Source organism: Glycine soja, chromosome 13, assembly GCF_004193775.1.
Source record: "Glycine soja cultivar W05 chromosome 13, ASM419377v2, whole genome shotgun sequence".
NCBI classification, from domain to species: domain Eukaryota; kingdom Viridiplantae; phylum Streptophyta; class Magnoliopsida; order Fabales; family Fabaceae; genus Glycine; species Glycine soja.
The window spans coordinates 29041060-29053836 of record NC_041014.1 but is presented as its reverse complement, the minus strand read 5'-3'; the positions used below and the strand labels follow the sequence as shown (position 1 = coordinate 29053836).

At 30.0% G+C, this 12777-nt stretch overlaps 1 protein-coding gene across 2 annotated transcripts; it reads left to right on the top strand.

The window, feature by feature from the left end:
- Positions 1–11571: 11571 nt before the first annotated feature.
- On the top strand, positions 11572–12777 carry LOC114380998 (WUSCHEL-related homeobox 5-like). 2 transcript variants are annotated; one of them, XM_028340158.1, is made up of 2 exons: positions 11572–12113; positions 12374–12777. In XM_028340158.1, the coding sequence occupies exons 1-2, from the start codon at positions 11780–11782 to the stop codon at positions 12577–12579; spliced, it is 540 nt and encodes a 179-aa protein (XP_028195959.1). In that variant the 5' UTR covers positions 11572–11779; the 3' UTR covers positions 12580–12777. The 2 variants fall into 2 exon arrangements, with proteins under 2 accessions (XP_028195959.1, XP_028195958.1); XM_028340157.1 differs by having other exon boundaries at positions 12371–12777.

The window sequence follows — 12777 nt, the reverse complement described above, 5'->3', positions numbered from 1 at the left end:
GACCTTGTTTTCCAGCCAGTATTCATCCTTTTGAGAAGAAATTCTAGAGTTTTTGTTGGCAGTATCAAGCTTCTCTTCAAGCTCCCTAATTTCTGTTTCGAGAGTGATGATGTTTTTTTGGGCATCCTGCAATGCTACCTGGAGCTCCTCAATTGATGTACTCATTCTATTATTTTCATCTATAGTTTCACCCTGGATTTTCTTGGCCTCGAAAAGACTCTGTTCCAAGCCCATCATATCAAGCTTCATGCTATCTACTTCAAACTAAGACTCTAATGTTATGGATGAAAATGATTCCTCTAGTTTCTGTATGGACAAAGCTGACTTCTCTAATTCTTTTTCTTTAGTATGTAGTTCCTGGATCAAGGAAAATTTCTTTGAATCGGATCTTTTCAGCTCCTACCCTAATCTGAAAACCTCCTCTTGTAAATCTTCCATCCCCTCTAATTTCAATTCCACGTTGTGAATATGCTCTTCCAGATAGTTAGGAACTGTACAACTTGAAAAAGACTAGTATTGATGTTTTGGCTGAAAATTTTAACTGTTAAGGTAACATCTGAACTTTATATTTATTAAGTGAAAATTTTAACTGTTAAGGTAACTTTATATTTCCACCCCAAAAGGGACAAAGGAAGAGTCGGAACAACCAACTTTTGCAGTAGTTAAAAAACTTAAAATTTACGACTAATTTGAATGATTTCAATGGTTGACGAATGGATTAATTTTTCTTAATTAATTTCAATCTGATAGATATTAAATTAACTCAATTAATTTACGTTTGTTTCAACCATTTTAACACAATTAATTCTATCATTATTTTAATCCTAAATATTGGCTACACGTTCAATTTGTTTAAAACAATGATATTAAAATAATGACAGAATATATGTATTTATTTTATATAATTGTAATTGATTTCTTTTCCTTTATTTTAATTTGTTTTTATATATATTTGGTCTCTCATCTCATTTCTCCAATGCCAATATTTTTTTTTTGTTACATGTCCTGATGAGTCTCTTTCATTTGTCCTCTTTTTCTTTTTTTGTTTTTGCATTTTCACGTAAAATTTATGACTAATTTAAATGATTTCAATGGTTCACGTTTGTGAGATTTCTACATAGCCATTATTCTACCAATAAGTGTTTTAAGACAAGAGTGAACTTGAGCATAATTCAAACTACTAACTGACTACTTGTTAGATCTGTTTGCAAAAGGCTAGCAGCATATAATATTTTTGTTCCAGCTTAAAAATAAGTGTTTTCAGACAGGAGTGAACTTGAGCATTTTAATAGAGCATGTTAATGCTAGGAAGATAGCACAGTAAGCCATTCATATATTCAATCATTATTTGTCAACTATCTCTCTCTTGCCCACCCAGCTCGTATTCTCAAACTATACTTAATAATGAATTCAGATTCATTAACTAGTAGAAAAATCATATGTATAACCTTGGGCTGTGTCTGAAAGCACAGTATATGCTTCTCCAATCATTTTGAAAAGCTTATCAGCATCCTTGTACACCTCCTGTGAAATTTCCTTCCAAAGTTGGCCTTTATCTCCAACTTCACTTCTAGCCAACAACTAACTAGCCTAGATTCAAACCAGAAACAGATAAAATAAAGTTTCCTAAGTACAACAGTTTTGAAAGCTAAAAATGAGGGTGGCTCGCCTTTATACCCAAAAGCTCATACTAAGATAACTATAATGCAGGCACATAAGATTCTAACCTTGTCTGCATGATGTCTGAGAGCTGCCTTGTGGTATGCCTTCTTGATATCTGTTGCTGTATCAGCTGATTTGATTCCTCTGATATTGACATTGTAAGAGGTTGGGTCTTTAATAACCTTACGGTTCTGAATGAGGTAAGGCACATTGCAGAGTGTGTGAAATTGAGAGAGATGTTGAATAAGAAGAAAACAGAAGATGAGAAAACATCTTCTAGCTATCTTTATCTTTTGGTTTTTGGCATAGAAGCGGTTTTCAAAACTTAGTAGATTTTGAGTAAGAAATTGATTGCTTAGAAGTATGAAATTGCTATGGAAAACAGTTTTTAAAACCAAAAAATGAGAAGGAAATCAAAGAGGCCTTTAATGCTTCACTCAAAGGGAACAAAATAAAGGGTCCCAAAAAGTTATGAGGTGAACAGAGGTTGAAAGTATTCTCATTTTCTCTTGTAAAGTATTGAAAAAGAAAAAAATTTGGAAAACAGAAAAATAACAAAAAATAAGAGAAAAACAAAGTAAAGAAAAATAAAAAATTGAGGACAAAACAAAGTACGTATGAAATTGAAAATTTGGGGTACCAAGGATTGGTGGAAAGTGAATAAAAATCCAACAAAGAGATTAAATGTTTTCCTTCCTTTGAGTTATCCTTGAATATCTAGAAAAATCAACTTTCCTTGTTAGCCAAGTCTTGTTACAAGCCAAGAAAGTCTTTAGTGATATTTGTATTTATTTAATGTGTTGATTAACTTGAGATGAAAGTCAAAGTTAAACTGGGATATTTTAAGTTGTGAATTGAGTGAAACACTTACCTAAAGCTAAATCAAAAGCTTACGAGTGAAATACTTACTGTGAGAACAAGTTGTTATGTCATTCTTGTTGCATATTTCTAACCTTGCATTTGAATTGATTGAACTAAAAAATTGAATGTAGGTACCATAATTAGTTGATTGAAGCACATAAACAAAAAAATTGTTGAATAAAGGGAATGCAAGAAAAGTGTGTATGTAACTTATCCTTATCCTTAGCCTTTAGTTTTTTTTTTATTATTATTTGGAGTCTTAGTTTAATTTTGTTTTTGAGTACTTATTTTTTAAAAGTAATTTTTATTGTTTTAGTAGTTTTAGTTAGTCTTTCTTGAGAACAAGGAAGGTTCTAAGTTCGAGTGTTGATAAACATCAAATTTATTATATTTTTATATGTATTTTGTGATGTTTATTTGACATTTTAGTTATTTAAATGAATTTTTGATAATTTTTCTAGCAAAAGCAAGTCATTTTGGCAAAAGTTCCAAAGGCCCAAAATCAACATAAAGTTTTGGAATGAAAAATTGTAAAAATTGAAGATAAAATCTAAAAAAATCAAGAGCAAAATATTTTTCAAGGATAAAGCAGTTGAAGAAAAAGATAATTACTTGAATTAATTAAATATATTATTTGTTTGTAATTTATTGTGATTATCTCCTTAATTAATCCTAGTTATAATTCTATAAATAAGAGGTCGAACATTCATTGTAATAGTGTAGAAGTCTTAAGCAATTCTTATAATTATATTTTAGACTTCCATCTACTAGACGTTTCCATTATTTCATTAAACACTTTAAATTTCATTGTATTATTTTTAGGAGTGCAATTCCTTCAACCTAGGAGAGGAAATAATGAACTTTGTTTCTCTTTAATTTTATCAATTCAATACTTCATCTTATGTTCTTTATTTGTTTCCCTACTTAATACTTTTATTTGATTTCTTTTAGATGAATTCAAGAATTGACTTGTGCTTGTGGACCTTGTTGAAACCCGAACATGAATCAATTACTTAATTGGGATTATCACTAGGGATAGAATAATCTTGGTTAAGCCTCACTAATTCTCGCCTATTAATATTGATTGTTTGTATCAGTGTGTCCAAAAGATTGGGTATCGGGCAAGTAGTTTAGGATTTACAACCATACAGGAGCTGAGGTAGAATACATTAGTGAATTTGGGATCAGCAAGAGAGATGAATAGAAAATTGTGAAATTACTGTGGATCGAGCGAATTTCAAGTCCAAACCTAGACATTCATTCGTCAAGATCGACATTATCATCCAAGTTTACTATTTCTATCTTTACTTAATTATTTTATTATCATTTAATGTTTATTACAATTTATTTTATGTTATTTATTTCGTGTCAATCACAAAACAAAAACCTAATTCTTGGTTAAAAAATTACATGAAATATCTCCTTTTTTTCCTTTGGAAGATGACCTAGACGATATTTCATTTACTACATCATGATTGAGTTACACTTGGCTTATAAGTTGAATATAACGTGAAATAAAACCCTAACACATATGTTTGTTTAAATTATTTTTTCCTGAGAATATATATTATAATTACTAAAATATCCTTATTATTTTGTTAAAGATGTTATTTTTTTTCATAAAACAAACATTTTTATTATAAACCAACAAATGACAAGCAAATTATACTCAAAATGTTACATATCTTACGTTCCCGTGACAAAATCTCTCTCATTAAGTCTTTAAAATTCATGAGATTGACATTAAATAAAAGTTGACACATGAATGCAAATTTTAGTAATGAAAAAAATTAGTGAACATAAATGAAGGGGATCATTAATAGGGGGAGTGTGATAGGGAGTAGGAAGATGATATATATGTATTTTTACTCACAAAAGGATATTTTTATCACATGAGAATAAATATTTCAAACCTGCTCGGTCCAAATTAAATATTGACTAAAGGTGAAATTATTACTTACCTAGGTAAAAAATATACCTGAGATTAATTAATTTATTACTTCATAACAAACTTCCCCTCCTATATTCTTAGGACTAAAAAATCTACCCATGAAACAAATGCTCTCATAACAAATAGGGAATTATTTTTCTCCTCCTATGAAGTTTACTAATAAGACTCAATCATTTCATACACAAGTGAATATGTTGGTTGGATTATTAACAATTTAAGTCAATCTCAGGTGTAAAAATTAATCAGTAATGTTATTAATATAACCACTACTTAAACTATAAAATTCTATGGGTATTTAAAAAATAAAATTTAAATTTATGACTATTTTAATTGAAATATATATAAATAACTTAACTATTTGTATTAATTTTGATGAACTAGTTATTTTTTCTTTTATATGTGAATAGAGGTAATATATGAGAAAAGACAAATAATTACATGTATAGAATAATTTAGGATAATTATAGGTGGACACTTCAACATTACAAATACTTCTCTCTTTTTTCTTCTCTTTTTCTCCTTAAGTGTCAACTAATATGACATGCATTGTTTTTCAATAATTTTTCATAAATTTTAAAGGCGCCATAATTTTTTTTAAATAGTACTTTAAATACACTTTGAGAAAAACTTGGGGGACATGCATGTCCCCCCTGCCTCCTCATCTGGATGGGAGGAGTTACGGGAATCTCAAAGAGGTAAAAGGAAAATTACATAAATATTCATAAGTTTAATTACTTTAATTCTTAGAAGAAAAGATAGGTTTTTTTTTTTATCTCAATGTAAAAGGTGCATACTGCTAATAAACACCTTATATTTTTTGAAGTAAGAGTATGTTAGCATATATCCATAAGACTACACATATGTTTCAACGAAAGACATCTAATTGCTTGTTTGACGTTTTGGGGAAACAGTTATAAGTTGGAACGAAGATAATATGTAGCAAATTAGCAATATCCATTGTCGTTCAATGTCTGCATTGCTAATTTAGCCTTTCTTTTCCTTTCATCCATTTGAAATGACCTGTTAAGGTTTACAAAGTCAATCGTTATATACCTGGACTGATTTTGCTTCGGTGAAAGTAACCAATTTTGTCTTCGTGATGAAACGCTGATTTTGAATCAATATTGGCCAATGTCTCCCTCGAGTCTTTATTTATATTTCCTTATTAAAAGGAGTTAAATCTCAATGCACCTAATCAACATTTGCTCGGCCGGTGTCACTGTCATTAACAGTTAAATAGATTGGAGAATCCCTGGTTAGAATTTTTAATCTTCATTTCACAATTATTTGGTCGGAAAAATGCAAACAAGCGACTAGGTCTAGGGTATAGTGACTAGTGAGGGCATGGTTTCTCTACCGGGATTTGTAGAACTGCATACTCAGCACTCATTGGATGTCTCTTCAGCAATAAGGGGTGTCTACACTATTCACATGCATAATTGCAAATTAAACTACTGTTTTCTTCTATATGTATTGATTCTCGGGAACTGTCTGCATTCTCTTCCGCAATAAGGAGTAATTGTTTGTTAAGTATTTTCATAAATTAGCGGTTTTTGAATCATCGATCTCTTCATTAAAAAACAAGTCATAATTAATACCAATTTGTGCTTGTATTTGTGTATATATTCATATTTATATTTTTGTTTAGAAGAAAAAAATCCCAACCAAACAATAAATAAAACTTGACAAAAAAATTATATCTGGTAAAAAATCGAACTCGAACAAAATTCGTATTCTAATATGCTGATTTCTAATAATAATCTGCATAAACACAGCAGAATGTTTTGCCGCCTAACGCGGTTAGCTTCTGTAGCACTGACTTGAAGGCATGTCCGCATCATAATGATTTTCTTATTGTACTTCTAATAAAATAGAGAATTGCAAATACATATTTTAAATTGAAAAACAAATTATGCAATTGTATGTGAGTTGTTAGTGCGATGGCAAGTGCAGGGTTTTGCGTTGATTGGCAGGAAGTGGGTCTAGAAAAGTAGTGGAGACAAGAAAGCATAAAAGACACGGCTGATACGAAGAAGCCGCGTCCAACGTTACGTTTCAGTTTTCACGCTTGCCCTAATTCCTATTCCTAGTCATAGCCTTGGACTTCTATGGCAGATTCAAATGGGAAATATTTTAGTTATAATGTGATGTGATTGTTATAAGATAAAAAATAATTAATTTAATTCTTGAAATTAATATTATTAGACAATTTAATCCTTGATTTAATTATATAAATAAATATAGTTTTTTTAACTCAATAAATTTAGCTTCTAAACACTTTTTTAATTTGGTCCTTAAAACTGACATATTAATTAATTTGGTACCTAAATTTGATCATTATCGTCGTTGTATTCTTCAATTTAATTAATCTAACAATTACTATCAATTAATTTGGCCAGTCACAAAAAATAAAATCAAGCAATTTGGTCTCATATTAAGAATGAATTTGATTGATACATGCACTAAAGTCAACAATTAATCAAATAAAAGAAATAAGATTGATCAAATGATAAATAAAGAAAAAAAATAAGAGAGAGAGGTTGGAGTCAAATTTCTTGTTAATAAAAATTAACCATCTAAAAATTAATATTTGTCGATAAAAAAAAAAATTATTTACACAAAAAATAGAAAACAAAAATAAAATTAGAGATCAAAATGATAGATCTTATTGCTATTAGTTAAAGTTGCTGCCAATGTTAAGAATTAAAAAATTGACGAATGTAATCTTATAATATATAGTATTTAATTTACTATTATTACAAAAATAAAGAACGAGTTAGAACAAGCGTAAAAAAAGAACAAGTTAAAATAATTATTTGATTCTTCATTATCTCCATAACCACTTTTATTAAAAGTGTTTTTATGTTCGTTTCTCATTTTCATTTCTTCAAACTACACCTGTTTAAGTGTTTAGGCGAGATTACTTGGACTCATATCCTTAGTGAAGTAATTAAGTTGTTGTTACCTTAGCGAAATTTGGTTTGAATCTTCAAAGCTTTTTTTTTTTTTTTTTACAGGAAAATCTTCGAAGCTTGAGACGTATTTTTTATACTATTCAGGATTTTATTTCCCATGCCTTTAGGGAGCATTTTGCTTGTACTAGTTTTCCTAGAGATTTCTACTTCGGTTTTGTACCTATCATTTAAAAAAGGAAAATGTGTTTTTGGATGGTATTTTGAGTATGGTAAATAGGCATTGGATGGTCAACTTGTGTTTTTCACTCACATTCTGTCTCTAGACTTGGTTGGGTCTTTACATTTCGGATTCACCTCCTCTGAGATGCAGGATTATTTTTTTTAAGAAAAAAAAAGAGATTAACACGCATTAAAAATGTATTTATTAGTAAACTATCATAAGTAAGTATCTTGGCTATCTATTGATGAATGATGATATATATTTGACGTGCAGGCTCGAGTATATACAATGACCATCAACATCTAGGATATGTTGAATTGTTGACTACTTAAATAGGATGGTTATTGCGTGAGGGCATAACATGGTTTAGGCACAGGACTTAACCTTTTTTTATGAAACATAAACTAATCTTCCAAAATTTTGTTTTAAATAATTTTATCTCCATATTAATTAATATATATTATTAGTAACTTAATCATTATATTTATCATTGGTTATTGGAAATTCAAATTAAAATTTACATGTGCAATAACCCAAGAGATTGAATTGCTTCGGTGAAGAGGACGAGAATGTTGATCTAATAAACAAATTGAAAAGCTACTTCAACACTTAAGCAAGAGGGTGAGGATGCTGATCAAACAAACGAAGATGCAAAGGTACTTTAAGAAATTAGATATGGCCGTGTAGACCTAGAACACATGTTATAATATAAAAAAAATAAATTATTATTAATTCTAAATAGAAAAGGAGAACGAGTATATTTAACATATTTAAAATTGATAACTTCAATACTTGGAGATATCTAAATTCCTAAATATAAGATTTGATCATGACTATATCAATTTTTCTTAGCAACTGGACTTTTATATTCCTCACAAATGCGTGCAGCGCATTACAGCCTTTAATTATTATTCAACTCAAAACTCAAGAGCTCAATGATACCAGAAATTTGACCACCTATATGGATTGTATATATGTACTATTTTTTTTTCTTAGGAAGGAGGCATGAGGTACTTTTTTCTCATTCTGTTTTCTCTTTTTGGAATCTTGGACAATAAGAAAAAGAAAAAGTAAAAGACACTTGTATCAATTTTCATTTTACCTTCAAAAGTCTTCCTACTAAATTACTCATCTTATATAGCATTTGATTCAAGATTCAAAATTCAAAAAGATTAAGTTATTTAAACTGGGCGTTTGATTGATTATTCTGTTGATTTCCAAATAATAAAAAAATCAATTTATGGGTCAAATTTCATTTTCTACATGAAAGCCTCACAGATGTACAATACCTTGTAGATTAACATCCTAGTTACCAAATGCAACCCTCTTAATTGCTGTGTGGCTGACTCGCGTCGCGGAAAGACTTCTTTAGCTGCTCGATGAGGCATGTTTGTGTATGACAAATGACTAGCTGCCTAACATTTAAAGTTGGGTTAACAGCTTCAGTCCAAATTTCCTAGAAGTTAGGGTAGGCAAGTCCTTGTTGCCAAGCATGAACAGACAAAATTACACTTGTGAATTGTAGAACATCCTTGGGAATTGTAGCAAGTGCACAAAGAAAGTGCCCCCTGTCCTTCCTTCACTAAATCAAACTAGTAGTATTGCATACTTATTTATATATTTATGCATTATATGATCATATTACACGGAACAAATAAAAATTGAGTTAAGTGGAAGGGACAAGTTTTCATAACATGGCAAACTAATGTTTGAATCTTTATTGAAATTAGTGTTTGATATTTAAGGTATGTTAAATTTTTTGGCAAAAAGTATATTTGAGAGAAAGATAAATTAAATCATGTTTAAATTATTCCGTATGTTTAAGAGTAAAATTGTATTTTTAGGATACTATTCATGTCTCCTTAAACTCAATTTGATCACAACAACTCATTTATAACTTCTTCGTTCAGATGCTTTGGAATTTGTGCTACTAAGTTTTGGACGGCAAAGCAAACATACACAAACTTTGTTTGGAAACTCAGATTGAGAGAAGCAAAAACTTAAAATACTTTTACAAACTCATTTTGAAAACTTTAATGCATACATTCACTAAATGTTTGATCATATCTTGAATAGCATTATCCTTCGAAGTGTATACATGTGAGAAACTAATTGTGCTTTATATTTTATACAATATTTAAATTAATAATTCATGTGATATAATATGAATTCTTTTATTATTTATTTTTTATTTTATTTTTTCATGTATACCTTAAAAATGATCTTTGAGTTAAACGGAACCATTTTTAATGTTCTATTTGTGATGCAAAAGACATTATTGTAATTCATAACCGATGGACAAATACTTAGAGAGCTCATAATCATATTCAGGGTTAATTACAGAAATAAGTAGAATTTTAAAAAAATTATCAGAATAGGTGTTTTTTTAAAAAAAATCATGAAAGTAGATAAATCTTACTTTGATTTACGTTTTCATAATGAAAAAAATCATATATCAAAACACAATTTCATTTTTTATTTGTTTAAAATATTTTTTTCCTCTAAGAGACTTAAATCGTATGCTAAAATATGATTTTAATTTTTTTTTCTAAATACGATTTCTAAAATGAAATTGTATTTTAACATATGATTTCAACTTTTAATAAAAAAAAAACTAGAATAGTATGTACATATACGATTTCAGTATAACAAATTTTTCAAAAACAAAATCGTATTTTAAATCACAATTTTTTTCATAGGGAAATCATTCTTTAAACCACGATTTATCCATTTTCTAAATTTTTTTAAAAAAATTACAGCATTATGGTGCAAGAGCCTCATATTCATTTCTTAAGTACATATTTTACTTGTAAACAGCAAACTTTAAATTCATAATTTCACGTTCTTTTCTTACCTAATCTTTAGGTTCGTTTCTTTCCTTTCACATGCAATACAAGCAAAATGGAGTTTCTTGACTCAGTGACACTCTGCTGTTAGTATCTATTGCATATTTGCATTGCGATGTCTTATCAATCTGGAAGGCTTTTCAATTCAAATCTTTAGTCACATAGAAGGACATATTTTTGGGCAAATCATAGTATCTCAATCTTCGCCACGTGTTTCACTCGGCCCCAGACTTAAAAGCTACAATTCTAATACATCATAGCCGATTAAACTAGACCAAAAGAAGAAGAAGAGGAGGAGATAGGTTTGAGCCCCTATTCAAAGGACAATTACCAAAGACAAGAGAAAGAGAAAAGCCGAGTTACTCTCCTTTTTGTAGGTCATGAATTGTCCTTCCAAAATCTCTCAATTGGGTGGCTTTGTTGTCTCTAGTCTATGTTCCCACATCTTAAAAAGAAGTTTTCCATGAAAACTAGTCAACCTAACTCAGTATCTCTGTCAGTCTTTATTGTGATCACAATAGTCCAAAAGTGATCAAACAATGTGCAACTTTGACTTTCACTTCCCTCTTGCCACTCCTTCCGAATTAAATATACAACTACTTCAAACCATTCTTTATGAACTTTAGCAGACAACCACTTCTTTTAAAAACAAAATTTGGCTTAACTCACGTCTTCATGGGAAATGGATTTATCTGGTAAGTATCATTGGTGAAGCATTAAGCATTAAAAAGAGCACAAAGATACATAACAACTACTTTATACATATAAAATGTATAGTATAATAGTGCACAATTTAGCAACAAATGCACACTTTACTGAAAAACACATTGTGTTGTGTCTTAACAGATGAGCATGAGAAATAAAAAATGTTTAATTATGTTCCTATAGCATAAACTACATAGTATATATATATATACTATATAGTTTAACCACTATTAATGAAACTTACATGTTGTCTGCCCCCGGACCAAAACGTTGAATAGTGGCTGCTTTTACGCATGTCTTTATCTTTTCTATTTCTTTATTATAGCACAAAAAACCAGGCTAAATTAATCAATCTGAATGTATTGTTCAATGTTCATTAATCTCACATTATTTCCTAAATTCAAAGAAGACAGAAAGATGAATTATAAACATAAAAGGGCTGATCTGTGATGCCCCAAAAGCAATACAAAAAAACAAATAGGAAAAGGACAAAGATTTTGGTACTAGATTATTGAGTTTAAGGTATTATAAATGCACACGGGCTGAGACCTTTTATGGTTCAGAAGCTCAGAGCTAAAGTTTTCAGTTCAGAGGCACAGAATCATTGAAGAGAAATATTATGGAAGAGGGCATGTCAGAGTTTTTTATTAGCGGTGTAAGTGTTGGTGGTAACAGTGGCAGTGCTACTACTGGCACCAAGTGTGGGCGTTGGAATCCCACTACTGAACAGGTTAAGGTTCTGACTGAACTTTTCAGTTCTGGACTACGCACCCCCAGCACTGATCAGATTCAAAAGATCTCTAATCAGCTTAGTTTTTATGGTAAGATTGAGAGCAAGAACGTGTTCTATTGGTTTCAGAACCATAAGGCTAGGGAGAGACAAAAGCGTCGCAAGGTTGATAAGGATGTGATTCGTAGTGAAAACTCTATCTCCATCAATTCTTTTACACAAAGTAAGTACCATATCAAATCCATTATATATATATATATATATATATATATATATATATATATATATACATATATATTTATCAGTAAATGTTAATGGTTAGTTTTTTAATTTTTTTGTAACAGAGGGGATTGAACCCGACCTTTTCCCACCTTATATCTCCCCCATATATATATGTATTACTATAATCTTTTTCAAGCACAAAACATAAACACAACTAGCTTTGTTGGTCTAATATGTTATTTGATTTGTTTCTTTTAGCAGATTTTAATCAGCTATATCAGGTTTCTGAGCCCGAGAGGGTGATTGAGACTCTTCAGCTCTTCCCCTTGAATTCATTTGGTGAATCAGAATCAAAGAATATGAGGGTCCATGCAAGTGATCAATGCAGGGATAGCACTATGTTTTCATACACAGTGGGGGAACAAATGGATCACCCACCATTAGATCTTCGCTTGAGTTTTATGTGAACATATATGGGAATCTTTTTGGGGTGGTGTGGTTGGAGAAGGGGAGGGTATGTTTTAATAAATACATTCTTGTTAGGTTTTAGCATAAAGAAAATGTATCATGGAAAGTTAAAAAAATATATTATGTATCTTGATATTACTAATATTTACCTAGTGATTTTTAGTTAAATATTGGAAATGCTTGGACATTCTTCTCTG

Coding starts and splice junctions, on each gene's coding strand:
- LOC114380998 (XM_028340157.1), top strand. CDS start 11,780: ATGGAAGAGGGCATGTCAGAGTTTTTTATTAGCGGTGTAAGTGTTGGT. Junction 12,114..12,370: donor CATCAATTCTTTTACACAAA/GTAAGTACCATA, acceptor TGTTTCTTTTAG/CAGATTTTAATCAGCTATAT.